Raw genomic sequence first — 27,974 nt, 5'->3', positions numbered from 1 at the left:
AAGAGCAGGGACCCCCGGGATCGCATCCCTTGCACAGCGAGGGGTGCAATGGCAGCAGAGACATGGCATGGCCCTGGGGTGCATGCCAGGAAAACACAGGGAAAAAAAACCCTCCCTGGTAGGTGGGAGCCTTCCCCAGCCCCACCCTGGCCCCCGGAGCAGCCCAAGCCCCGCACACAGCACCCCAGGGACCTGCTCTCCCTTAAAAGCAGAAGAGGTTGCAGAGGAGCCGTGCTGCCTGCGGCGGGTGGCAGGGTGCAAGCCATGTTAATATACACAGACAAATCAGCTCCCGGATCCTGCGGGAAGGAGGTGAAGGGTAACATGAAGTTGCCGCGCACGTGATTTACCTATGGCAGTTTTAACTCTCAGCAAGACTGACGGGCTGTTTTATCTTGTTGCCTACTTGCAGTCAGACTTCAGTGACTGCAGGGAAGAGTCTCTTCCGCAGCTTTGAAGGGACAGGGTAAAATAAAAAGGTTTTACAAAATATCTATTAGCGAAAGCACATTCACATGCTGTTACCTGGTCCGGCATGAGGGACAAACAGTATTTTGCTGGCATTTTTTTACTACCTTATATATCTTGCAGCCCATGAGCATAACCAATAATAAAACCTGCCCGGGAATTCTCATTTTTCACCAGAAATGCCTGAAAACAGCGCGGACAGAAGGTGGAAGACTTCTACAAAAACCCTACATTCAGTAACCCTGAGAAAAGCCGTTTACAAAACCTCACCGAAGACCTCGGCTTGTCTCCACGCAAGTTTTAACCTGACAATGTCCCTTTTACAGACTCCAAACCTGATGAATAATGCATGTCCGGGATAAACCAGAAATATAATATTCACTAATGCTTACCGTAACAGAGAAACAAGGACTGCAAATAAGTAATTTATTAACCCCAAACCATGTTGCTGCTTGAACAGAGTGCACACCTCGGCTTTCGGCCCCAAAAACACCGGTGGGAAGTTTGCTCTTGAGCCGTGGCAAGAGCATGCCGAGGGCTGGCTGAGACCCCCTGCTCTCATCACACCTCCAGCACAAACACGCCTTGTCCTGGACTCTGAGAAATGCCGATGGGGGGAACCCCCCCGAAAGCAAGACTGGGAGCTGCCACCCTCCTTCCTCCTCCTCCTCGGGGGCTGCAGCCGCCCCTTCTCCACCGGGAAGAGAGCAGCGGTGGGAAGCCCACAACCCCGCGCTCCAGCCGCCTTCTCAGGCATTCCAAAATTTGGCCGGAGCCTCTTTTTGCAGCACCCCCCCCTCCATGGCTGGACGCCTGCCTAATTGCGTATTTATTTATTTCTGCATTTTCCCAGCTCCCCGCACACACTGGCGAGGGGGCGGGGGAAGCCAAGGCTGGCTCCCAAAAAAAACCGGGGGGGTGCAGCTCCCCCAATTCCCCGGAGGCCAGGAGGAAGCCGGGAAGCGCGGGGCTGGTCGGGAAGGGGGTGGGAGCAGGGAGCAGGAAGGGGGGACGCCGGCGGCATCGCCCACCCCCTTTGCTTCGTGCGCGCGCTTGGGGAAATTAAAAATAGCTGCGTCCAAAGAGTGGCTGCAAGCGCCACAAAGAGCGTGTTGAGCGGAGGCAGCTGCAAGCTATTTGCTGCCCCCGGTAATCAGCATCTTGGCTTGCAGAGCCCCCCCCGCCCCCCCAGCCCCTTCCTCCCCTGCCAGAAGCCGCTGCTGCCTTTCTCCAACCCACATATGTCATGTCAACAATCAATGAATACAGGATCTCTGCCGGGGGAAAAAAGGGGGAACGCGCTTTGATTTTTGGAGCAGCTTTGTTGCCCTGTTCAATTCACGTCCTCGTCCTCCTCTCCGAGCTGTCACCGAGGGTTTTGCAGCACCGAATCCCACCGGGCGAGGCCACGATACCCCGCGCCACCCGGCAGAGATGGGACCTTCGGCGGGAACAGGGATGTGCCAGCCACCGGGATGCCACTTATTCTAGGGATTCCTTTACGCAACAGGAAAAGGGATGCTATTGCCCAGCGTTACCGAACCCGTCGCCCACAGCCCACTGGTGGTCCTCGCTGACCTCAGCCGGTGGCCCGCGACAGGGCTGGAAAGAATTAAAACCAACCCCGTCCCCACCGCCACGCGGTGCAGCTGGCAGGTACGGGGCCGTGCCGCAGGCAGCTCGTTTCACACCCCCTCCCCGGCACCAAGCAACAGTGGGGCACAAAAATTGTGGGTTTCTTGATTCCTTGGGTGGGTTGGTCATTCGTGTCTCAGCGGACAGGCACGGCCACCCAGGGACCGCGGGATGCTCGGGAGCCCAGCACTGCCCTAGCTTGCAGAGAGCTGGGATCAGGCACCCACCGAAGGCACCCACCGCTGCAGCCCCTTCCTCAGCTGCCCGCAGGGACTACAGCAGAGCTCCCACTGCCTTCCTTTCAACCGCTCTGCCAGAAAGAAAAATAAAAAAAAAAAAAGGGAAAAAAAGGAAAAAGCAACTGGAGCAACTGTCCGTAGTAAATACCAGTGCTACCATCTGTCGCTCGCTGCTGCGGTACTGGGGCCGTTGCTGGAGCGCTGTGTTTTGTTAGACATTTACAGCGCGGGGGCATGCAGAGGAAAGGCAGGTCCGAGGCCACCGCGCGGAGGGTGGGAACGCCAGCCGGGGCCCAAAGGGCTCGCGTGAGGGTAATCGTGCGCTTGGCAATTAGCTGTGTCATTTCACCACCAGCTCTGACATCTTCACTGCTAAATGCCATTAGAAGCGAGTTTGATTTCTGCCTTAACATTCTACAGCGGATCACGATTTTTCTTTCACTGAGAGCCCGCAACCAGGTTTCCAGAAATCACAGAGAAGAAACTCCAGCTGCTGCAAGCGCCTGTATCACCCTGCCTCCCATAAACTAGATGAATGCAATTTAAAATCCAGCTCGTTTCCCTCACTGCTCTTGCACACGCCTTCTACACAGACGTCTTTGCTAGGTCTCAAGAGACGGAGGAGTAGGGAAAAAGCAGAAAGGACAGAGCCACTTGAACCTGTTCTCATTGCTCAGCTAAGAGCAATTCCAGCTTTGCAGCTCGCCCCGCAGAAGACAATAGGGGCTGTGTTGTTTCCAGGAAGGAAGCACCTGGGCCAGGTCATCAAAGCTGCTCGTTCATTAGGAGGTCGCTGGCTGCATCGAGCTCTCCCAACTCCGCTTTCATCCTCTCGCCTTCTGTTAACTCCCAAACCTCCCACCACGGACTGCGTCACACCGGGGCCTCTCCCGTGTGGGTCCTGCAGGCACCAAACGCCCTTCTCGGGGGGCTTGGACGTGGGTGTCAGTGTCCTCCATCCACGCTCGAGAAGACGTGAACAGAAACAGCCAGCTTGATCCACCTAAGCTCACAGTAAACCCAGGCACTTCAGGGGCCCCAGCGATGGTCCCTGGCCGTGGACCTCAGTGCCGGGGCTGGTGTTGGAGCCATCCCTAGAGGAGCCCTTCCCCGTTCCCTGTTCTCTCGGCCCCCACAAAGTGCCCTTCTGCAGCTCAGGCGTTTTACTTCCCAAAACAACACACTAAATCAAACTGAAAGAGGTAAAATAGAAGAGGGTAGGGAAGAGTTTTTGGAGGTGCCCACAGGTGTCTTGAAAGCAGGACCCACCTCCAGCAGCGACTGGGGCTGGACACTTCGAGCGGAGAGAAAAGGAAAGACATGAACCCCCTGAAGCCACCGTTATGGGATCCTCACACCCAACTCCAGTAAACAAAACGACACTGGATCAGCATCAAGCAAGACATCAATATTAGAAAGACCACGAATTAAGATCTGCATATCCTCCCAACACCTTCAAGGCTGCAATGTCCCGGGGAACAGGTTCACAGGGCTCGCTGTAGGTTCATGGATTTTCTTCCCCGAAAGCAGTATTGAAAATTAAACACAACAAATCCATCAAAGACCTCCGAGCTCTGTTGGGAACCACCAGCACTTGTGCTGTCTCTACATCTCCTGTAGAGCAATCACTAGGATGTGCTTTGTCCCCTCTCCCTTGCACCCTGACTTCAGGTGTCCCTCTCCTGGAGCAGAAAGGATCGCTGCTCCCCAATTATTCCCAACATTTCTACTGCATCTTGAGATATGCACTAAACATCCCAGCTGAAACCTCCCCACAGATCATCTTCCACCCCACCAAACCGGTTATTTCCCCGTCTCTGCTGCCCACCGCTGCCCATCACTCCCACCCCAGCCGGTTCACATCCTGGATGATTTCCCACCCATGCCACGACCGTGAATCCAGGAGCTCCTGCATGGAGCCATTTCCCCCCCACATTGCATAAACCCGTGGGACTGGCAGGGCACTATCACCAGCGTTGGCCGAGGTGACAAACCACCTCCGGACCATCGCAGGATGCAGCCGTGCAAGGGGTCGCCTTCCCCCTCTGTTGGGGTCGAATCGAAAACCGGAGGAGCCGGGAAGAAAGTCCTCCCGCTGCAAGACCAAGTCAGACCCGCACCCTGGATAAAATCTGGGGTGGGGGTCCCTGCCGCCATCCGAGCCTCGCACAGCCGCTCCCCTCCAGCCCTTTCTCTTTCAGCTTGCTTTAAATTTGAAACACGCTTTGATTCAGGCCAAAAGCTTTTTATGCTAAATAGAAACTGAAAGTCTTGAAGATCTGGTGAACAGAGGCACTGGCAAAATTGCATCCGTGGGGGAAAACGCCGGGGACGAGGGAACAGGGGTCTGTAAAGCCTGGTGCTCCCGCGGAGGAGGGGGCAGGGAGAGCTTGGAAACGCTTAAATGGCGAAACGTGTGGAAAAAGTAAGGACAGAGAGGCCAGGATGTTTAAGGTTCGTTTTTAATCCCTGCCAATGAATTTCCATTCTGTGCCAAGACTGAAGTAAACTGCTTTGATCTGAAAAGGAGGAAAAAAAACACATGCACAGATTCTTGGCTTCTTGAAACAATATAGATGACAAAGGAGGGAACTACGATGAAAATTAACACGGCGCAGCTCTGCTGACGGTGACGTTTTAAAATGCCCCTTTCTTCCGAATAAAGAGAGTTTTGGAGCGGGGTTGATTAGGAAATAATAATTACACGCATCTGCACATCACAGCATTGGCAGACACGCATCCCTCCCTCCCTCCGATCCCCTACCAGCAGCCACCGATGCTTACACCGTTCTCCTTTTTTACCCATTGATCAATTCCTCAGGTTTCCCCGGACGGGAGCGGGGCCTGGGGCCGTGCGGGGCTCCAGATGTGACTCGGCAGCCCTCTGCGCGGTGCCAGACCTCCCACCTCCGAGCTGGCCTCTCTTCTTCTATTTATACACCCGGTCCAGGGGTCCCGGTGCTCCCCTAACCATTGCCAGACGCCGGGCTGGCCTCGCTCTTCATCCCGCCCCGGTCCCATCACCTCCCGGCTTCCTCCTGACCTCCCTCCCAGCCATCGCGGGCTGGAGCAGGGATGTCTGCTCCATCGCACCGAGGTTAACGCTATCACAACCCGCCCGATTTCCTGACTTAGGAGCAGGAATACCGTGCTGCGAGCCCGGGCAGGGCTCTGCAACGCTGCTGGGGAGGATGCAACCACCCAACCCCATACGCATGAGCGAACTCTGGCAGCGAGGCGGCTGAGTGCTGGTTTAAGGTCCTCTTAGACCCCCCCACCCCCCCCCAATTTTAAAAAGCAACTTGACTTCAGCAAATATGGGGTATGGTGGAGGCAGGGCTCACAGCCCATCCCCACGCTTTGCCCCACCACGCTGGAAGGCCCCAGATATGGAGCAAGACCATTTTGCTGGGAGAAGGACACGTCATGCCCAGGGATGCTCCTCCTGATCCCCCGCGGGGGAGCTGGGAAAGCCCATCCAGAAGATGCTCGCACCTTGGTGTTAGTTATCCACAACACCAGCGAGTCTGAGATGCTCCCAGGCGAGCCTGAATTTTGCCCTGCTTTCAAACCAGCATATCCGCAAAGAAAAAAAAAACAAATTAATAGTCTCAGGCAGCCACCAAAAAGAGGCCTGGTGTGATGGGATAATATCCCCAGGGAGGATGGAGCTGCCCCTCTGCCCTTGCTGGGGGCAAAGCACTGGCACAAATGCCAACCTAGTATAAATCCTAACCCAAGGGAAGTGGCAGAGGGGTAAACAGAGGCACACAGACTAGACCTGGACCATGGACACGTAATGAGTCATTAAGAAACTGGGCTGGAGATCCAGAGCCTCTTCTCTGACCTGCTCTAGCCATGGGGCTGGATCCGTCCCCAGGCAAGGCTGAGGCCATTGCTCACCTGCGGGTCCAGGGCGGGCCAGGACAGCCCCCTCCATCCCTGCAAAACCCCTCCTGCGCACCCACTGCCTCTCCGCTTCGTTCCCACGCAGCAGGGCTCTATTTATAGAGACCTCGGCCGCTAATTATATGACCTCGCAGCAATCAAAACAAAAGAAGGCAAATGCTCTGCACTTGCCACTCTCTGGCTCCATCCCCTTGTCCCAGCACTATTTTTGTGGCAGCTCCCATATCTCAACCAAAACCTCCCGAACCGCCCTGGCACCGCAGTGCTGGGCTGCTCTCCCACTGCAGCAGCAGCAGTGGTTTCGCTGGGGACCGCAGGGTGTTTTACCAGGAGAACTGAGACCTTGCACAGCGTGAGGCAACGTCAGAGGGTGCAGCCGCCAGCACCAGTTTGGGCATCTCCCCCTGGACGGAGCGTGCCGGGATGCAGCCGCTGGGGAGGTTTCACTCACCGGTCCCCCCTCGTCCCCCCGAGTGACTGAGCGCGATCCCTCCCAGCCCGGGCAGGGCTCTTTGCCCACAGGCTGAGGACTTTATCCTCTCTAGTTTCCAATACCCTGAAGTACCAAAGGTCTAAGCTCTTTGGGTGACTCTTCCACCTCCAAAACAAGTCTTAGGTTTTTTGGCAGGCTTTAGTCTCGCACTCCGTGCAATGGAGAAGCAGGGAATGTATGGAAAACCAAGGAAGTGCCACAGGACCGGGGAGCACACGGGGGCAAACATCCTCAGACACTCGCAACGCAGCGGCTTGTCCCCAAGCCTGTCCCCAGCTCCCTGTCACCCTCTTTCCTGCCTTCCCTCAACTCAATGTAAGAGCCGTTTCGCCATCCTCCAGTAGGAGAGAAACATCAGCCCCTGCACGAACATCAGCCCCTGCACGAACATCAGCCCCTGCACAAGGTTTATCAAATGGCAGGAGCAAGCCAGCACCGAGGGGTAATCGCGGCGGTTCGGCATGGGAAGGCAACCCCGAGCGATCACACAACCTTCGCATCCACCCGCGGCTGGGAGGGAGGAATTTCTGCACGTCTGAGCAGGCTCGGCTTAGCCAGGGCTCGGCAGAGCCGGGAACGGCTGCTGGCACGCTCCCCGCGGAGGGGAAGGGGATGCGCTCCGCTTGGCATTCCCAGCGGCCAGGCAGGCTCTGGGCGCCGGCACGAGGCTGGGGCTGCTGGCAGCAATGGCACCCAGTGTCAGAGAGGGAGACCCCAGGGAGCGAGTCTGGCGGCTGAGCCTGGGTCCGAGGGGATGGAGGTCCATAGCCTGCGCACGTCCTCCCCATCGTGCAGAACTGGTTTGGGTTTTCAGAGTGAAAATATGGCAGAGAAAGGACGGACAGATGGAAGCACGGACATACAGAAAGAAAGCGGCCGAGCAGGAGCACAGACTCGGGATCAGCTCGGGGACACCGGGGCAGGTCTCAGAAGGGGACTGGATGCCAGCGAGGCAGCTGGTGCCCACTTATCCTACCTTCTGCTACAGGATTTGTGTGCCCAAAATGCTCCGATCCAACACCAAACTTGATCCACCCCACAGCAAAAGACTCCTGTGCCCAAGGCTGCCCCGTTCCATGGCCTCTGCGTACCACAGCACCATCGTCTTTGGGGACCCCCCGAGGTCTCCCCAGCTCATGGCTGGGCTTCAAGCCGTCCCTCCACACCCCACTGCTCTCCAACCTCCCGGGAGCAAGATGCGGGGTCTCCCCGGGCAGGCACGGGAGCGTCTCTGCCGCCATTGCCAGCCCACCCCCCCTCCCCTCCCGCTTTTAGTAAGAGCAGAAATTGCCAAACCCACAAAATTAATGTCTAACAGGTTCAAGGCAGAGCAATTCAATCCCCGCTTGCAACTGCCTGGGAGGTCTCCAGCCAGCTGCCGCCCGGCTCCCGGCACGCTGCGGAGGCCGCCCCCGCGCCGAGACCCCTGTGGGACCCCAACCCGGCTCCCGGTGTGGGGCAACTGGGGCACACTGGGAATAGATTGTCCCTGCATGGGCTGCAAAGTGGATCCCCCATGCAAAAAACAGCATCCCCACTGTGCATGGGAGAGGCACCTCCCGGGCGAGGCCCCAGCTCCGTTACCCCTCCCTGGCCCGCGGAGGTGGTGGGGACATGGGAAGGAGCTGGCACAGCCGGAGGGGTGGAGAGCCGCAGGCAGGGAGCAGGCGAGCACCTCGGGGGAGAAACCAGCGTCCCCCAGCAACCCCAGCCAGCAATGCCCGAGGTGTGGTGGGCAGAGGGCTGGGTCCTCACGTCCCCCATGGGGACGTGCTGACAGCCTGACCTGAGTGCCACCAGTCCCCTCCAGTGACCCCCCCAACACTCAGCCATCACAGCCTGATGCTGCGGGATGGTGGCAGTGGGTCCCAAACCCACCGGAGCCGTGGCACCCTCTGAGCAATGCTCTGGTCCTGCCCGGGCAGGAAAGCTGCACCGCAGCTGAGCCCCGATGTGCTCAACACACCCACCCGTCCCCCCCCTCCTCGTGCAGGCCAGCCGAGGGCTAACACCTGCGTGGGCACTTGGCTCTGACATAAGGGGGCTTGCTGGGAGCTTGGTGGTACTGGGAGCAGGGTCCTGCTGGAAGAGAAACCTGCGCTGCAATGGGCACGGGTTACCCCCGGGGACCGGCAGAAAAGCTGTGTGGGAGTTGCCCGACCTGCTGTAAACACAGCCTCCCCGCAGGGAGCGAGCCGGGCCCTGCCGCAGGCAACAGGGCGAGGGCAGGACTGTGCGGGGGCACGGCGGGCTGCGGGAGGGGGGCCCCGGTCGCGCGATGCAGAAGGGTCAGGGACTGGCGGTTTGGCAGAAAAACAACTTCCCCCAAGGTCAAGCGGAGGACACACCACAGGACACGTTCCCACATGTGGAAGAAGATGGGCCCTGTCTGTCCTTCCTCAGCCCCCTGGCCCTGCTCCTGCATGGGCTGAGCAGCAACAAAACCCCCCATTTCTTCCTGCTCGGGGGCTTTTCCTGCTACCCCAGCCCGGCCAGCGCGGCAGGGGATGCTCTGGTGCCATGGGCTGTGCCCAGTATGGCCAGGTGACACCTTTAGCAGAGCCGGTGCAAGCAGCAGCATGGATCCCACGCCACAATGAGCTCTGCAGAATGGTCAGGAGGGTATTTTTACACCACGTGTCAGACCCCAATGGGGAGGAGGGAGCCGCAACCATCTCCTCCATCTATGGCCATGGCGAGGCCGGACCGAGCCCTCCTGCCTTCCTCCTGCGGACCCATTGCACCACAAAGGGCCACGGCAGCCGCGAGTCCCAGTGCCCCATCCCGGCAGTGCTCTTGCTGGGTCAGAGCCACCCCACAGGGCACGCAGGGCTGGAGGGGTGCAGGGACCCAGGAGGGGGTCCTACCTGGGACCACCATGGGTCAACCCATGCTGCACATATGCATGCTCCCTTTGTTTGGGTTTTTTTCCCCTTTTACACTTCTCAACGGGAAAAAGCCCAAGAAATGCCTGGAGAACTGCGGGATGCTTCCCCCATCCTCTGCGTGCTCTCCGGCAACAGTTCCCCACAGCACGGGGCTGCCTGGGGAAGGCGAGCGGTGCCATGAGGTCTGGAGAGCAGGGCACGGGGCTGGGGCACTGCCCATCTGCTCCTGCCCAGAGGCAGCAGTGCCTGGGGCAGGTCAATATCTCCGGGATGCAAAGCCGAAGAAAAAAAAAAAAAAAAAAAAAAAAAATCATGTTTCCCAATGTCCTTCTACCTCTCCTTGGATCAGGGCATCTCCGCACCCCAGCCAGCCGCACACCGCTCTCCTGTCGCTGCAGGACATGAAACATCATTCCAGAGCAGAGCCAGGTTTCTGAGATACTAAAAACGTATTGAAAGCTTCCACCACTCCTAGCCGAGACATTTAAATTATTTAGGGCACTTAGATCAACCCCAAGAAAAAATACAAACAAACAAGACATGAAACCCGAGCAACGCTCACTGTCTTGCCTTGCCTCCCCATGCCACAGTGCCCTGGCAGGAGGCATCGGCGGAGGACCAAGGCACGCCGCCCTCGCAGGGAGCCTCCCCGCCGCAGACGCAGGTCCTCGCGTGTCCCCGCACGTCCCAGCTCCACACGTGTGCACATACGCTGCCCCGCATCCCGGTGCGCTCGGCTTCGTGAGCCTCCCGCCCAGGCGGATCCCAGCACGCGGGCGCCCGCCGTGCCGTGCCACGCCGTGCCGTGCCAGCACACTCAACCTTGGGCACCCTCCCACAGGCTTGCTGTAGCCGGGAGGATAAATCAGCAGCCCCGAGCGGTCACGGCAGCGCTGACCCCGCTGGGCTCATCAGCCCTACTTCACAGCTCGCAGCGGACGGGTTTCCCTTCTTTTCGTCTCCCCGCTCTGTTTTACCGAGGGGAGCAGCGCCGGCGGCGTGCCGTGGCTCCGGAGCAGGCGAGCAGTGGGAAGGCGTTCCAGCTGACCTACTTTCCACCGGCATCGCTGGGCAGGGCCTCCTTCCCAGGCACTGCCGAGGCCATTCACCGCCACCAAACCCCAGCTGGCACAGGGCAGAGCAGAAAGGAGTGGGGGGGACCCTGGGGACCCCACCAGTACGGGATCTGTCAGCAACTGATCAACGGCCAAGCCAGGTGGGACCCACACGCCTCCTAAACACCTACCATCCTCCACTGACCGTTCACCAAGCTCCCACGCCAACCCAGCCTGGCAGTTAAGTCAAACCCAGAGAGCAGAACTCTTCACCGGTTTGGCAGAGACCTCCCCAAGCCATACCAGGAGCGTCACCAGAAGCTCCTCCGAGGGCAGCAGAGGTGGCCCCGGCTGATCCCCACAGCCTGAACATGGCCGCGCGCCTCCGCCGGGCAGCACTTACCATCTCGTCGAGGGCGTAGCGCAGCAGCCCGTGCTCGTAGAGGATGAAGAACCGACGCTGCCATTTCTGCAAGAGAAGACAGCAAGGCGGGTCACAGCAGCACCCACCAGCCCCCAGTCCTCACTGGGGGCACCGGAGCTGCGCCCCACAAAGCTGGGGCAGAGAAAAGGCACCAAAACCCCTTCGTGGCAAGGGACTCGTGACAACAGGGCACTCGTGACAACAGGGCACATGCCCAGGTCTCACTGAGCACCAGACCACGGCTGCCAAAAAAGCAGGAGGGACCCCCCCAGCACTGCGGGGACCGTTCCTAAAGGGTGATTAATGTTGCAGAAGTATTTCTGCTCAGCCCCTCACGCCTCAAACCCAGCTGTTTGGGGTGCCGTGGGCTTTGCAAAGCAAGGTCCTGCCAGGCCACCCGGCAGGGCGCTGCCAGAGGTCTGCTTACACCAGCCCACATTGCTCAATGCAGATTTACTGCCTGGCTTTGTGGGCACCCAAGAAGAGGCTGTTTTGGGGTTGCTTCTCCACCCTGCTCCTCTCTGCATCCAGACAGACCCGAAGCTGGCCTGGTTTAACCATATAGAGGACAAAAATAGAGACAAAAGATTCCAGCTATAAGCTGGAACCAGGACTTTCCTACTCCTCTCCTGAGGGACACCCACAAGCCCACTGCTTTCCAAGAGACCCAAGTCCTGCAGGACACCAGAAGGATCCCCCAACCACATGCTCCCAACCTCAGCTTCATCCTGCGTGGTTTATTCCAGCACCCAGTGCTGCAGGGTGACAGAGCGTCACGCTAGATGCCCCCCAGCAGTGCATCAGCTGGATTTGGATGGTGGCTGCATTGCCTCGGCGGGTCCTGCCTCCCTCGGCACCGCGCCGGCACTGCTGCTTCTGCAGCCGCACAGCAAACCAGATTGGAGAACTGATCTGGCTGGAAAACTGCCTTTTTTTTTTTTGGTGTGTGCCAGGTTGTTTTCAGCCAAGAGCAAAAACTGGTTGAGCAGGCTGAAATAAAAAAGGTCCTAGATTCATAGCCCCAGTGCAGCAATTCTTATCTCACTTTTCTCAGCCCTTCGGGCGAAGTCCAACCTGCTCAGGGACAAGCAAAACTACCGAGGACCCTGTGGACCTCCGCATGCCCCAGCTTAGCAGGCAGCCTCCGCTCCAGGGGGTACCCGAGTCCCACGTCCCCACAGTGTTGGGCCTGCAAGCCTGCAACTAGCTGTGACTCCAAATAATGACCCATATACCCCAGGCTGAACTCAGAACCCAATTCTTGTTCACTCAGGAGAGATTTTTTCATTACTAGCAGCTCTGAGAGTATTTTGGCTGCATGACAGAGGGTTCACGGACCATTGCCATCCCTCCCACGCACAGAACAGCCCTGTCCTGGCGGCCTCAGCAGCAAGTTCCCTGAAAGAGCAGCTTGGGGACAGGCTGGGAGTCCTCATCACAAGCCAGCGGTGAAAGGACATCAGCCTGGCCACGTCCTTCTGGGCCTCACACCCCCCAGGGCAGGAAAGTGGGGGATGCTCCGACCCCACACGATGCTGCTGTTTCTGCAAGGCACGAGCAAACTCCTCTGGGCAGGAGCTGAGCGTGTCCCGCTCTGTCTGCAGGTCTCTGCTGCCAACGCACTCGGCTTCAGAGCTCCGCAGGGTTATAGCGAACAGGAATCACCTTTCAGCCCATCCTGCCGCAGGACCTGCCTGACACAGGGGTATCTGCATTAGGGGATGGGATGCAGCCTCCCTCCAGGGCTCTGAGCATGCCCATGATGAGCTGCAGAAAATAAAGTAGTTGTTTCCAAGCTCCAAAGGGAAACTGGGTGCCTCGGTGATGGTCCCAGCATGGCTCAGAGCCGCACAGCCCAAATCCTGCCGGCCTGAGAGCCTTCCCGTCAGCGTGGCACGTGTCAGGCCAACCAGACCCCAACCGGAGCAGCATCAAGGCATCAAAAAGCAACAACAGCAAGCAATAAAACTGCATGGACCAGCACCTGCAGTGTCCCAGCCTGCTGCCCAGCGCGGGAGACCTTGGATCCCAGAGAAGGCATTCGAGCCCTGCTGCAGGAAACATCTCCCGTCTTTCTGGTTTGCACAAGGGGACGGGTGCATGGAGATGCCTGCGGCACTCCTGGGGCTGCAGCCGCCTCCGTGGGCAGGGACAGGCTCTCGCCGCTCCTCCTGCCATCCCCCTCCCGCAGCACGGGGAGAGGGTGTCTCGGCTTTGCTTACCCGGGAGCGATGGACGGGGTTGTCAAAGTCCGTTCCTTCTGGGGCCAGCAGCAGCCAGCCGCCATAAATGGGTTTGGCCTGCAAAGAAACAGCAGAGAAAGACGTCAGGCACAGAAGAAACCGGTTCACCGTGGACCAGCACCGCGGGAGATCGATGGTCAGGGACCGCAGGAAACCGCACCACCCCCGGCGCGAAGGCGGCTGCCTGAGCTCGGGCTCCTGCACACAGGCAAACTCAGCCCTGCCAGCGCAGGGAACACGATGCTTGATGGCAACCCGTGGTGTTATATACACTGTGTGCAAATGGGACTGAGACGAGGACTCGGGAGGAGGTAAAACCCCAGCCACAAACACCAAACTCAGTTGCTTCTGCATGGCATCACGCCAAGAGCACCAACCTCCCGGGTACCGCCAAGCTGCAGAGCCCGTCCTCGCCGACAGCTCTTCCCCTCGCCATCGGCAGCGTGCCTCTACTCCAAAGCAAAAACTACTCCAAAGGAGAGCTCGATGTTTTCCTTTTGTTAATTAAGAGAGGAAAAGCTACCCAGCGCTGGCAGTTCTCCAGCTCACAGCCGCTTCCCGTGCCGTGCACATCCAACACCCGTTTCCCCGCAGGGGTGGCCCCTGCCAGCCCGCTCCTCCCCGCCAGCGGCTTCCAGCAGCCCGCGGCCGAGCACGCAGGAAGGTCAGAGCCAGGCGGAGGGAAAACAGCTCATTCAGCCAGCCGGGAAGAGAAAGGGAAAGAATACCCGGAAAGAAAAGCCTTACAGCACTGCTGTTTATCAGTGGAAAAAAAATATCCAGGCTCTTTCCACCGGTGGTTTGGGCGTAGAAGTGGCCGGCGCGAAGCAGACCCACGCCACGGCGAGAGGTGGGATGGGCACCGAGATGTCCTCCCCCGCAAAGTCCTTTGGGCACCACTCCTGCTGCCTGTCAAGCTGCAAACTATTAGCCAACCCCATTCCTGGCAAGGGCTGGGGCCAAATCCTGGTGCAAGAGTGGCAAGGCATTGCCACACCGGCGAGGCGGCTCCGCGGAGGTACCGGCACAGGCCAGGAGGGAGGAAACCCAGGGCAGATCCAGCTTCAGGAGCCCCTCGGTCCGGGGACGCTGCTTTCCACCATGAAACATCTGTGCACGCCCAACGCCAGCCCATCCCGGCCACACAGCGACAAGGACACACGGTCCCAGCTCCTCTCGAAATTATTTGGTTAATCTTGTTGCTCTCATTCTTTCCTTTTTTCTTTTTTTTTTTTTTAATTTTTCTTTTTTTTTTTCCCCTCCTTAACGCTTAAAACCGTTTCCAATTCGGTACCTCCCCTAGATTCCTCCTGCCAGTTTCTGTGGTTTTGTAATGTTTAAAAAAAAAAGTTTCCCCTCTGGAAAAATCCCTGCAAACAATAGAAGAAACTGCCTATGCACCAAAAACTGTCAAATGCATGAAGCACTGAGTAAGCAAACTGGAAACAAGCCGGAGGAGCCCTTTTACTGTTTATAAAGTGAAAAGAAATAACAAAATCTCTTATTCCCCCCTCCCCCCAACATGACATATCAGCTCTAGGTGTTGCTCTCCCAGCAGCTGGGAAAACATGATTTGAGGAGACCTTCCTTCCTTCCCCCTCTCTTTAAAAGGGATTAAAAATGATGAAAGTGGAGTGCTGGGAGTGGGATCCAATTTTGGGGAGTCGCTTCCCTCCCTCCCGGGACACCCCTGCACCCACGACCAGCACGAGCCTCACCCACACCGGGCGTCTTGCTGGCACAGAAGGGCACCCCGCAAGCACCGCAGCCCCCAGCCCTCCCCGGGTTCGGCGAGGAGCCCCTCGCCCCCCGCCACCCCCGTCCTGCTCACCTGGGTGCTGGCGCCCTGCTCGCCCGTGGCCCCCATGCCGCCCCCCAGCCGGTGCGGCACCCGCTCTGCGCCCGGCCCCGCGCCGCCCACGCTGCCAGCGCCCGGCAGGGTGAGCCCTGCTCCGCCACTCCCCCGGCGCGCCCCGCCGGCAGCCCGCCCCGCGCCCCCACCCAAAGGCGCCCGTGACGCATCCGTGCCCAGGCGAGGGGAGGACTTTGGAGCGGGGGCTCCCACTGCTCCCCACCGTGCCGGAATGTGGCCGTGTCCGCCCGTGTGGCTTGGGCAGGGCCGCTTGCAATGGCCTTTCCCAAATTTCTCTTCTGTTTTACAGGAGGGAAAGCAAAATTGCAAATAAATAACTAAAGATGACCCACCCGAGAGCCGGGAAGCGTCTTTAACGGGTCACTGCGACAGGGAAGGGGGGTCCCCAAACCGCCAGGAGAGGCACTTGCGGTGAGCCCTGAACAACCGGCTCCGGTGCTTGAGAAGATATTGCGAGTAGCCTCCACCGCCCAGGAACAAGGAAGAGGATGACACCGAAGGCAGGACGCGGCATCCCCAACGCTTGGCACCACCACGCCAAGGCAGCGATGGAGGAGGAGCCCTCGGCGGCGATGCCATGGGCAGCCAAGCTGCTTGCAGGGCTCAGCCCTCCATCGTCCCCCCATTTTCCCCTCCATGCCCCAGCACAGCCCCTGGCCACGGCCAAGTGCTCAACCCAGCAAAATCTCTCCCTGACACAAGCCACAGCACTGCAGCCCTCCCGGCAGGACTGTCCCACGCCGCCCCGAGCACCCCACTGCACCCCAGCAGCCTCCAGCCCCCTCCCGGCAGGACTGTCCCACGCCGCCCCGAGCACCCCACTGCACCCCAGCAGCCTCCAGCCCCACGCAGCCCCCAGCGCGACAGGCAGCAGGCAAGTCCGAGTGCCACACCGGGGATGAAGTAACCGTCAAACCCAAACAGGGGACACCATCACCACGGTCAGCAGCGAGCAGCCTTAACCCAGCATTACAGGCGTGAAGGCCTGCCCTGCAGACCTTATTTTGCCCTCAACCACTCCAATTTTGGCTCAACTGACCGTAAATAAAGCACCAAGCACCTGAAATACATGCCCTTAACATAAAGCACGGTCATTTCTTTACCAGCGTCATAAAAAAGCACCAGTGGGCTATACTTATTTCGGTAGAAGCATCCAATTTCAGATATTGAAACCAAAATAGCTGAAAGGTATGAATTAGAGCCAGCCGGCGTGGGCAGCCTGGTTCCACCCGCCAACAGATGAACACGCAGCAGCGCTTTTTAAAGCCAAACCAAAACAAGCTACTGCTAAAACCAAGCAAATGCCCAGAGAGGTACAAGTCTAAATACAAGGGTTATAAATTAGCGCACAAAGTGTCTGAAATAAACCCATCACACCTGCATTGGAATGGCCCTGCTGAAGTGAGGTTTAAAATGAACCCGCTCGATGCCGCTGCGGGAGGCAGGTCCAGGGGAGCGTTACCGCACCAGGATGGAGCTGGAGCCGCACGTCGCTTCGCACCAGCTCGGCTTCCTCCGGAGAGCTCAGCAAGAGGAGGAAAATGCAATGCACAGCACCGAGCAAGAGCTCAGAGCAAAAACGTCCCCCGTCCAAGCAGGTCTGTCCAACCTCACGTTAAGGGACGGTGTTAGAGCAATCCTGGGGTTCCCAGGATGCCTTTGACCACGCAGAGCCCCGTCCGCCTCCCGCGAGCTCCGGCGATGTCCGAAGGGCAGCTCCGGGCAGTTTCCCCACGGGTGGCAGCCACACGGGATGCTCGGGCGCTGGGCGGCTTTGCTTTTATCCAGACGGTACCTGGCCGAAGGGTGAGCCACAAAACGACGTGGAAAGCAGAGCAGAGGGCAGCTGCTGGCAGTGCGATGCATCCACGTCTAGGGTGGGGTGGGATGATGCTTGCAGGGCGGGCAGGAAGAGGAGAGCCGGTTCCTCCGGCACGGCTCGTGGTGACGAAGCCAACCACCTGCCACAACCTCGGCCGCAAGGTGCCGAAGCCGCTGCCTCACCACCCCAGGAGAGATCTGCAGGGCCTTGTCACTCAAAAAGAGTGATATAGCCACAGTGCCTTCCAGGGCACCACCGCACGGGAGGTGCGGTTGGGTTGGAGCCCCACAGTGCCCGGTTCCGTCACGTCCCGTGGGACCGGTGGAGGCTGACTCAGGCAGAAACGCCCCCGCGTCACCGCTCCGCTTCCTGTCGCACCTCTGGGAACGCCCAGGTATCCCATCCCGCCTCTGATCCCGCCCGGCCCTGCTTAGCTTCAGGGCCCGCCACCGGAGCTGTGCTGCGTGTGCGCCGCAGCCCCTCACCTGCCTCTCGGGTCGCCGCCCCGGCCACCGCACCCGTCCCCTCGGCCTGCAGGCCTGCATTGCATCAGCGGGGAGGACGCTGCCTCCAGCCCAGGGCCCAGGGCCGGCGCTGGCAGTACGGCGGGTGGGAGGAAGCAGAGAAGGAAGCGGCCCCAGCTTGGTTTACACCAAGCTGTCAAGCTGCCGCGCTGATGCTACCCAGGCACAGACAAACCACCCCAACCAGCTCCACCAGCACTGGGAACGCGATTCCCAGCAGCCAGGAGACTGGGCTCGAAGGACATGCAGAGCCACTCAGCACTTTCCAAAGCACAGGGTGATACAGGAACCGCTGCACATCCCCAGGGCTGCAGGGCAGCGAGGGCACAGTCACCTGCTTCCAGCAGGCAGGACAGGTCACAGGAGCCTGACAGCCCATGGAGCACCAGGTCACAGGGCTGGAGGTGGGCTGTGACACCAACCGGCATGCCCGTTGGACAGCCTTTCACACCTGCAGTGTTTGTTTCACGCCTTCGCCTCTTCCCTCCGCTGTGCAAACCAGCCAGCCAAGCAGGGTGCTCAGCAGAGCCACACAGCGCCGGCCGTGCGGTGCCCGCAGGAGCTCCTTGCACAAGGTGGAACAGAGGAGCTTTGCTGACACCCACATCTCCTCTTAGCCCCGTGGCAGAGCAACCACATCCCCACTGGGGTGCCGGGATGCCCAGGCAGGCTGGGGATGCCCCCGCAGCCAGTCCCCACCCATCCCAACGTGCTCCAAGGGAAGTCCGAATCCATCGCCGGGAGAGACTCCTGGCTCCGAGCGCGTGGCGGGAGGGATAATCTGTTTAGGCTGCCGGTAGAAGTAATCAGCCTGTCTCGGGTGGAGGCAGGGCTTGTTTTGTTCAGGCTTGGCAAGTGAGTGGGAAGGGGAAAAAAAAAAAATGGACTGTTGCAGCGGAGCTTTAGCCTCTGCCTCCAACGCTGAACGCAGAGAGCCCTGTGCACCGGGGACGCTGTGCCGAGGCTTCCAGTAGCTCTGCTAGAAAACAAACCCAGCCTGACCCGGGCTGTAGGTGAACCCACGGTAACTCCCATCCCACCACCTTTATGGGTCTAGCGCCAATATTCACCCAGGGGCCTCTCTGAAAGCAGCGACAGCAGTGCCTGCTGCTCCCTGCACGCGTCTCTGGGTGCTCAGTAACAGGGTCACAGCCTCACCCACAGGAGACCATGGTCCCAGAGCAGAGACAGCAAGGTCACTGTCCCCTGTGCCACTGACTCCCAAACCGCTCAGAGCTCCCTGGAGGCAGGGACCAGTTTCTGGCGCAGCTTAAGGGGAAAGTCACCACAAACGCTGTGGTTGCAACCTCAAAAGAGGAAATCTGGGCGGTTTCAGCTCCGCTCTACTCTCGGTTTTGCACACCTTGGAGCCCGAGAGAACATCGCTGATGGGTGAGTCGGAACAGCCGTCACCCAGCAGGAATGGGGAAGGTGACACGGTGTTTGGGGCAGGAATGGGACGCGATGTCCAAGCAGGCTTTCCTGCCCACAGCGTGGCTTCTAGGAACTGAGAGACAGGCATCGCTTAACATTTTGCATGCTCCCAGCGGGATGCCGCATGGACCGCCGGAGACCCACGACCCCGGCCGGCGGGAGGCTCTGCAAACACCGCTGTGCAAACCCGCGCTCCGGCGGCAATCCCAAGGGCCGGGGGCATAGCCCAGCCTCGGCTGTTAAGCCGCTTACATCTCGGCTTCCCTGCCCGTACAGTATTTCCCCTCCGCTGTATGTCACTTGGTGACGGGCAACGGAGCGGGGCCAAACCCCAGCGCGGGAGGCTGCTGTGCTGCCAGTGGGCGTCCACAGCCGCTCCCGGCGTGAAAGCACTCTCCAGCCCCCAGCTCCGCATCCGAGCGGCCGCTCGTTGCCCCCGGGTTCGGTCCAAGCTCAGCTTTCTCCAGCCCGAGACCCAGGCAGCTCCTGGGGACACCCCTGGAGGTGTGGGGACAGTCCCCTCCCCAACCACCTCCCACTTTCCCACAAAAACGCATTTGCACAGCACGGGTGCGGGCATGAGCCGGCTGCTGCCGAAGCTGCAAATCACCCAGGCCAGGCTTTCACCGCCAACACATCTCACCGTGTAGGAAGAGGCCAAACCAGACCGGACAGACCGGACCTGGGGTGTGAGGAGCACGAGGCACCGCTGCCGCGGGGCGGTTGGCGGGCACCACGTGCGGCACAGCCCTCCCGGCGCACCGGCAGCCCTGACCCAGCCGTCGGCAAACCCCGAAGAAAGGAGCTGCCTGGGCAGTTTGCCGCGTGGGCAGCGGGAGGGACCGACCGACCGGAGGAACAGGAAGGGGAAAGGTTGAATTCACCCCGCGTGCAAACAGCCGGTCTCCTCCTGCAAATACCCTGGCCCTGTGCTCAGGTCCGAGTGCTGCCATCGGCTTGGGCAGTCGGAGCAAGAGCTGGAAGAGGCCGGCTGTAGCGTGCACGGGCAATTTGTCAAGCGGCAGCAAAATGGAAGTGGGAAGGAACGGGGTTTGCAAGCCCAGCTCCCCCTCCTCGAGCAGCCCCGAAGCCCGGCATGCCCCACAGCGAGCAGGCGTATCTAACCGCCTCCCACATCGGGGCTTCCTCAGCGCCTGGGAGAAGCCGCAACGTCTCTCCAGAGTGCTGGAGAGGGGATTTATCACTTCCTCGGGTGCCAGAGCAGATAAGGTGCGGCGCCATGCAAAAAAACCAGCAGCAAATAAGTGTGCAAAGGGGACGGTTCTCCAGTACCCAAAGGCACTGCCACGTCTCTTCTCTTGGGCCACGCAGAGGGTTAAGTGCACCCAAAGCCGACCCCGGCACCCAACCTGACACCCTTCCCAAGCCCCCGCTGCCCTCACTGCCTGCACGCCACTCTCCGAGGGCGAGATGCTGCCCGTGGGGGACAGCCACCATGACCCTGCCCACCCCAGCTCCTCTGGCTGTGCCCCCCAAGTCCCTGCCCACCGCAGCCACCGACGGAGACGGGTTTGACATTTGCAGAGAATCTCCCCCTGTTTGGTCCTAATAATTAGGATTTTTGCAGCATGATACAAGCAGCCGGGAGCAGGGAATGCAAGCGCGGGGGCTGCTTTCCAGGAAAGAGGGGGCTTTTCCTTCCCCGAGGAGCAGGGGGTGGAGGCAAAAGCATGCCCGGGACATGATCCCTCACCCTGCCACCCTTCGGACAATAGAAAGCCAGGACAAGACCCCGGCCCAGGGCATCACAGCCCCATCGATGCAATGCCCCAGAGCAAAGCCAAGCCTGTGACCCAACGCTGACACTCTCCGGCCTCGGGGCTGCTGGCGACGGCTGTTTGGCGTCCAGAACAGTAGGAAAGTGATAATGTCCAAAGGAGGAGAGATGGAAATAACCACCCCCCCCGCCACTGGGCAGGGGTGTTACGGGCTGGGGTGGGAGGAGGCACTGGGAAAAGTCTGCAAGCTCCATTTTCTAACTGGGTGGTCCTCTGGGCATCCATGCCACGGTTTCAAAAAGAAAAAAAAAGAAAAAAGAGGCACTGGTAGCTGGAAAGACGTCCTCAAATTCTTCTATCTGTGCCAGTCCCCCTGCCCCGAGAGAGCACACGCATGGAGAAAATTAAAAGCAACTGCTTTACGCTCTGCTCTTCTTCCAATTCAGGCCAAGAGTAATTTTGAGGTTAATTCCCAGCCTGTTCCTGTCGTGGGGGGCTTCATCTTCCTTACAAGCCAAAGGCACGTGTGCGCAGGCACGGCTCGGTCTGGGCCAGCCGGCGTGGAGAGCGGGGACCCCACGGGGAGACCCCCACGGCCCTGCAGAGCCCTGGGTGGGAAGAGGGTCCCACCAGCTTTGTCCTGAAGACGGAAGAGGGTCCCTGGGAACCCTCCACCCTCCCGGGGCAGGCTCTGGGAAGCTGACCTCCGCACACGGTTTGCAGGAGGTTAAAGGGGACGGTGCGGTGCCGGCGCAGGCACGCCTTGCCAGGAAAGAGGGAATTCCCACAAAAAGGGAATTTCTCCCTTGCCGGGAAAGGGGCAGTGCCAGGGGAGCTGGCGAGGGGTGGGTGGAGCAGCCAGGATAGAGCCATCAACAGCACCAATGTCTACCAGGCACCACGGGTCAGATCCTGCCACCGCACAGGATCGCAGGGCTCTGAGCGCCCACGTTGGGGCTCGGGTACATCGGGGCAGACCCACAGCAACAGATTTTCCCGAAGGGGGAGCAGACGTGGTGACTGACCCAGTTTTTCCCATGCCACGGGAGCACCCCAGAAGGTCAAACGCAGGTTGGGGGGGTCAAGGGCACGTCACCTCCTGCCTGCAGCCCTGGGGGTGATGGCCAAGGCTCCAACGGGCGGCGGGACCACATGTAGCCACCCCAAGTCACACCGACCCCCGGCCGGCAGCACAGCCACGCACAAAAACAACTCGTGAACGCAGCGCTCCTGGGATTAGGGACTTAGCGTCTGCGCAGCCCTTTGAAGTTGGAAGCGCTAAGTCCGATTATTATTAGAGAGCTCCAGCTCATTAATCCTGATGTTTGGGGCTGGATTCCCCCTTCCCAGCCTTGTTCCTAATTCGGTTCCCAAGTACGATGGGAATCCACCACTACCACTAAGTATTTGGGACGCTTTGCAAACGCGCACCGGTCTCTGCCCCAAGCAGCTCCAGCGCCCCGGAGCACCCCGGGAAGCAGGAGGGGCAGCTCCTAACGCCCACACAGGTATTTTTATATAATAAAAATCCAAAAAAGACACGAGTGCGTAAGTGTGAAGTACCTTCACCTTTCCTGCAAGCCAAGTAGAAAGGTCAGATGACTCAAAAGGACTTTTCTAGCCTGACTCGAGGTAATCACCAACACGGTCCCTGTCCACGGGGTGAACGGGACGCACTGAGCACGAGTCCCCACACTACGGTGCGGGACCCCCACAAGGCTATGCAAACCAAGCTTAAAAAAAAAAAATTAAAAAGGCAAAAAAATTCAGAGCTGTTAAATGAACCGTTATTCCTGTGCTTCGGAGCGAGCACACCCCCACATCCAGCCAGGCTCCTCGCTGCAGCGCGGAGCCTCCTCCTCCTCCGACAAGGGGGCACGAATTCGGAGGGGAGGTGGGCAGGGTGGCAGGGAGGCGCTGGGCCGGCCGCGGCCGGGGGCTCCTCGGCACGGGGGGCTGCGCGGCGGGGCGGGAGGGTGCGTGCGTGCATCACACGCTACCAGAGCCACCATCTTATCTGGGAAGCGGGATTACTTCACCCCAGCTGCAAGGGAGAAGCCGAGCAGGATCGCGTTGTTTTCCCAACCAGAGCCCCAGTACGGGGCCTGGATCCGGCCACGGGGCTGACCCCGTCCCCACGGGAGCCGGCCATGGTGGCAGCCCCCCAGGGCCACCCACCACCCCGACGGGAACAAAGCAAACGAGGGGCTGCCCGAAACACGGCTCTGGGCCCTGGGTCCCCAGGGAGGGCGGCGGGCCCCCCGCAGCAGGGGCAGGCAGGCGCTGGGGGGGGCAGCGTGCAATGCTTTGAACCCCCCCAGTAAAAATAAAAAAGCATTGCACCCAGGAGGCAGCAAAAACCCCAGGCGGGGCCGCGGCAAGCGGCCGGCCGGGAGCGGGGGGCTCTTCCCAAGCCCCCTCTGGGACGGCTCCTTTGTCTGGGCACAGCCGCGACGCTCCCCGCCGCCCGCCCCTTCCCGCACACACCACGGCATTTTTTCCAGTTACATTTTTTCCATATTAGCCCTCAGATTTCGTTATGCCCCCCCCACCGCCCCCCCAGCGAGCGCAGCAATATGTCTGATCTCATTGCCATAATAGGATCGGGAGCGGGGATGTCAGCCCCGGCCCAGGAAGGTGTGGGAGGAGGGAGGGCGGCCCTGCTCCCCGCACCCCGACACCACGGACGGGCCCCCGCACCCCAAATGCCCCCCCACCGCGGGTGCATGGGCCTCCGGGCCTGCGTCAGGCCTGGGAGGAAGAGGAGGAGGAGGAAGGCCCAGCCCTGGCAGCCCCCCAGCCTGCCCGCACTGGGACCTCACCGGGAAGGAGCAGGGGTCGCCTTCCCGTCCCCCGGGAAAGCGGGGGGCTGTGGGGAGCCATGTCCGGCACATCCCGGAGGGAACGTTTTGTTTGCAGCTGAGTTCTTCCCAGGACTTTTGGGATCTTCCACAGGAGCCCACAGGATACCCCCCACCTGCTGCCGTGCACCCCAGGAGGGGCTGGGATCACCCCAAGCGCAGGTGCTGGTCCCCAAATGGCCTCAGGAAAGGGGTGAGGCCCCAGGGGAGGAGGCACTGGGCTGGGCCACGGTCTGAGGGACCAGTGGGCACCCATGGGGATGCTGGGTGCCCTGTGGGACACCTGGGTATCCATGGGGTCAGCAGGCACCCCATGAGATAGCTGGACACCCTACGGGACCAGAGAGCACCCATGGGGCTCCTGAACACCCCACAGGATTCATGGATACCTGTGGGGTCAGCAGGCACCCCATGGGACCACACACCACCCATGGGGTCAGCAGGCACCCCTGAGACAAGGGACCCCATGGGACCCCTGGACACCCTACGGGACCAGAGAGCACCCATAGGGCTCCCAAACACCCCATGGGATTCATGGATACCTGTGGGTCCCTGTGCTATCCGTGGGGTCAGCAGGCACCCCATGGGACCCCACACCACCCCTCACAGCCCACACTACCCATGGGAGCAGCAGGCACCCACAAGGCCCTACAATATTTATGGGACCTGCAGGCACCCCATGGGACCCCCGGAGATCCCATGGGAACCCGTGCTAACCATGGGGCCAGCAGGCACCCATGGGACCTTGTGCTATCCGTGGGACTCCAGGACATCCATGGGACCCTGTATTATCCATAGGATCCTGGGCTATCCATGGGGCCACCCGTGGGACCCTAAGCTACCCAGTGGACCCATCAGGCACCCACGGGGCTCTAACCATCCACCGGACCCCGGGCTACCCACGGGGCCAGCAGACACCCCACGGGGACCCAGGGCGCCCTGGGGCCGGAGGCGTGGGGGCGGGCAGGGGGCGGAGCCCCGGGGCGGATTTTGGGGGGAAAACAGCGGGTTTTGGGGGAAGGTCCCACCTGGTTGAGGTCCTCGTCGTTGAGCAGGTGGGACTCGCGGGGCTTGAAGCAGTTCTGGCACTTGCTCTTGTTGAAGATGTTGGCCTGGAACTTCCTGCAGGGGTTGTCCTTGGCGGCCATGGCGCGCCCCGCGCCCGCTGCGCGCCCGCTCAGCGCCCCGCGGAGCGCCCGCCCGCCGCCGCGCCCATCGCCGCCCCGCGCCCGCCCTCACCGCGGGCCGCGGCCTCCGCCTGGCGCCTGCGGAGCGCGGCGGGGAGCGTCAAAAACAAAACAAAACAAAACAAAAAACCCTAAAAACCCAATAAATAGATAAAATTAAAAGCGGGGACGGGAGCAAACTGCAAAAGGCGGCCGCCTCCGCTGCGGCTCAGCGAGCGCGCATGGCCGGGCGGCGCGGAGGGGCCCGCAGGGGCCGCGGTGCCCCCGCCCTGCGGGGCTGGGCTGGGCTGGGCGGTGCCCGGCGGCGCGGTGCGGGGCCCCGCTGGCTCCGGTGCGGCCCTGGGTGCTCGGCGCTGCGGGCGCCGCTGCCGACTGCGCTGCCCGCAAAGTTTCCAGCGTCGCGGAGCCAGGCGGAAAAGAAGGCGGGGCCGCACCGCGGACGGACGTCCCCGCCTGCCAATGGAGGCGGCTATCCGCCACTAACAAAAGGCCTCCCTGGCCAATGGGATGCAAGGAGAGGGGAGGGCGCGGCGGGGCCGCCTCGGCCCCCCTCGGCCGTGGGGGAGGGGGGGCGCGCTGACAGCTCGGGGCGGGCTCGGCTCGGCTCGGCTCGGCTCGGCTCGGCTCGGCTCGGCTCGGCTCGGCTCGGCACAGCCCCCGCGGGGGGAGTTGCGTGGGGCCCCCCGCATTCTGCCCTCGGCGCGGCGGTCTGCTGCGCAGCCCTGCCGTGCACGGACCCCCCTCACCGTGTACTGACCCCCCCTCACCGTGCACAGACCCCCTCTCACCGTGCACAGCCCCCCCACCCCTTGCACTGACCCCCCACCACCACGCACGGCCCCCCCCGCTGTGCACAGCCCCCTCCTGCACAGCTCCCCCATATAATGCAGCGACCTCCCCATGTACAGCCCCGTGCACAGCCCAAGCCCCTCCTGGCCACCCAGCAGTGGGGACACACGGTGCAACGTGTGGGGTTTGCACCCCAACAGCCACCCCCGAGCACAAGGGTGCCCCGGGGTGCAGCACCCCCCCCGGGGGCCAGCCCACACCGCTGCCCCTGCCCTGGAGCAGTGCCTGGTGCCACGGCCCCCTGGGTGGCACAGACCCGGGGTGCCAAACCCCTGCAGCAGAGTCACTGCCCCCATTAACCCCGACCCCGTCCCCAACCCTGGGCACAGTCCCAGTCCTGGCACGGGTGGGTTCATCACCCGCTTGGACACTCAAATTCGGTGGGGGGCAATGTGGCCTCGTGCCCCTCCTGCAGCTCTGCGACATGCGGCGGCTGGTGACCCACTGGGGACAAAGCAGGGACAGGGGTGCATGTCCCGCCTCAGCCATGTCCCCCACTGTGCCACCGCCCCGGGGCTGGCGGGGAACTCCTGTTTGTCCAGTGCATTTTTATCGGGTGGAAATCGGCAGCGCCGGCAGGTAAATACGCCCAACCGGGCGATAAGGACCCGGCGCAAGGGTGCGGGTTTGGCCTCCCGGCTCTGTTCCCAGGAGTGGCCGAGGGACCAACCCGCGGACACGCGTCGGGTCTGGTTTTACTCTCCCAGCCCTAATTCTGCACATCAGCCAGAGAAGGGCCAGAGCAAGGACCTCAGCGCCTGTGGAGCATCACCGCGGCAGGAGGGAGGTGGGAACGCCAGCCCCGGGGCAGGGGGACGCGGCGAGCGTGCCAAGCGGCACCTCCAAAATGCACCCCAGCCCGGCACGTCGCGCCGCGCTCGGACGCCGCGGTGGCACACAGCATCTCCTGCTCACCCCAACATCCCCCGCTGGCATGGGATGGGACCCTGCTATTAAGGAACAGCCATGCGGACATTCCCGGGTTTGTTGGGACCAGGAAAAACCCGTCGGAGAAGAGGCAGTGTCACGGTCCCCTCGCGCCTGGCGCTGCCCCGCCGTTTGATGTGGGGCCTGGCCTCGGCGGCCTCGCCGCGCCGGCTCCACGCTGTCATCCTGGAGTAAATAAAGACCGGCACAATTGCTTGCTTGTTTATTAATTTTTGCTTCATCAAAGGCCGCTTTAATCATCTCCCTCCCTCCTGCCATTGCCACTCGCAGCACGCACAGTGCCGGTGTGCCACGGATTAGGATGGGACAGCGGAGCTGCGGGGCTGACCCCGCTCCCGCGCCAATGGCACCGCTGCACCCTCACCCGGCCCCGCACCGGCTGCCCGGGCGGCCCCAAGCCCACGCGATGCTCCCGGGAGGCACGTGCAGGCTGAGGGGTGGCCACCCCACGCATCGCCGGTTTGGGTGGATTTTCTCACCTTTCCCTTCACCCTAACGTTGTAAAAGCAGCACAGGGAGGGAGGATTCTCCCCTCCGGGGTTTACAGACCCTGACACCCTCGCCGTGGGTCCAGGGTTCACCTGGCACGTGACTGCAGAACGCCTGCTCTTCAGAGAAGGGCGGACAGTTTTCCTGCCCTGATCCCTCTTTCCTCTCTCCCTCCAGCCCTGATGTTGTTGGATTATTCCCCACCACATCCCTTGCTGAGGACCTGGCGTGCCCTGCATCCCACAGATCCCAAAGATGCCCAGCTTTTTTTTCCATCAAAAAGCCCTTCTGCAGCTCCCTGAGCACCTCCACGTGCTGTCCCTGTGGTCCCCAGCTCTTCGCCACCTCCTCGGGGCTCCCCGCGAGTTGGCAGAGGCACAGCACCCGCAGCCAACACAAGGTCCATGTGCACAGCACCCTCCCGTGCTCCCCGAGCGCGGCCGGGGCGAGCAGGGTGACGTGCTTCCAGAAGGGCTTTGGGTGGGGAGCTGGGGGAGAGGGGGACGGGGGTGACTGGTGCGTGTCCCCCCATTGATGTGCACAGAGAGGGGGCAGGACCCCACGGGCTGGGGGGGGACCCTCCAGGAGTGAAGGGGCTGCTCTTTCCCCAGCACCACGGGGCACCGTCTCCCCAAAAAGGGCACAGCAACGGCACGGATCATGGAGCCGGGACCGGCGTCTCCCGTGCCATGGGCTGTGCCTGCCCTGAGACGCAGCCGAGCTGCACCGTGACTCGGGGCCACGACCTGGCGCCGCGCACGGCCCCGCCGGAGCCGGCAGCACCTCGCGGGAAGCGGCTGGTGCCGGGGCTGGCTCCAGCCTCTCCAAAAATCCAGCCGAACGGGACGGGCCTCTCCACAAACCTGTCGGGCCGCATTCAGCTGCGCCAGAGCC

General features: G+C 61.0%; 1 protein-coding gene across 8 annotated transcripts in view; it reads right to left on the bottom strand.

The window, feature by feature from the left end:
* MPRIP (myosin phosphatase Rho interacting protein) overlaps positions 1-25,194 on the bottom strand; it is an 82,791-nt gene extending 57,597 nt beyond the window's left edge. For all 8 annotated transcript variants that reach the window (XM_075165397.1, XM_075165398.1, XM_075165396.1 and 5 more), the window contains exons 1-3: positions 24,636-25,194; positions 13,334-13,411; positions 11,091-11,156 (exon numbers count right to left, since the gene is read on the bottom strand). In XM_075165397.1, coding sequence (XP_075021498.1) covers positions 11,091-11,156; positions 13,334-13,411; positions 24,636-24,755 — 264 coding nt within the window. In that variant the 5' untranslated portion in view covers positions 24,756-25,194. The remainder of the gene's footprint in view (positions 1-11,090; positions 11,157-13,333; positions 13,412-24,635) is intronic.
* Positions 25,195-27,974: the final 2,780 nt, after the last annotated feature.

This window comes from Calonectris borealis, chromosome 16 (genome assembly GCF_964195595.1).
Source record: "Calonectris borealis chromosome 16, bCalBor7.hap1.2, whole genome shotgun sequence".
Lineage (NCBI taxonomy): Eukaryota > Metazoa > Chordata > Aves > Procellariiformes > Procellariidae > Calonectris > Calonectris borealis.
Note: the sequence above shows the minus strand (reverse complement) of the source record. Positions and strands in the feature narration are given on the sequence as shown.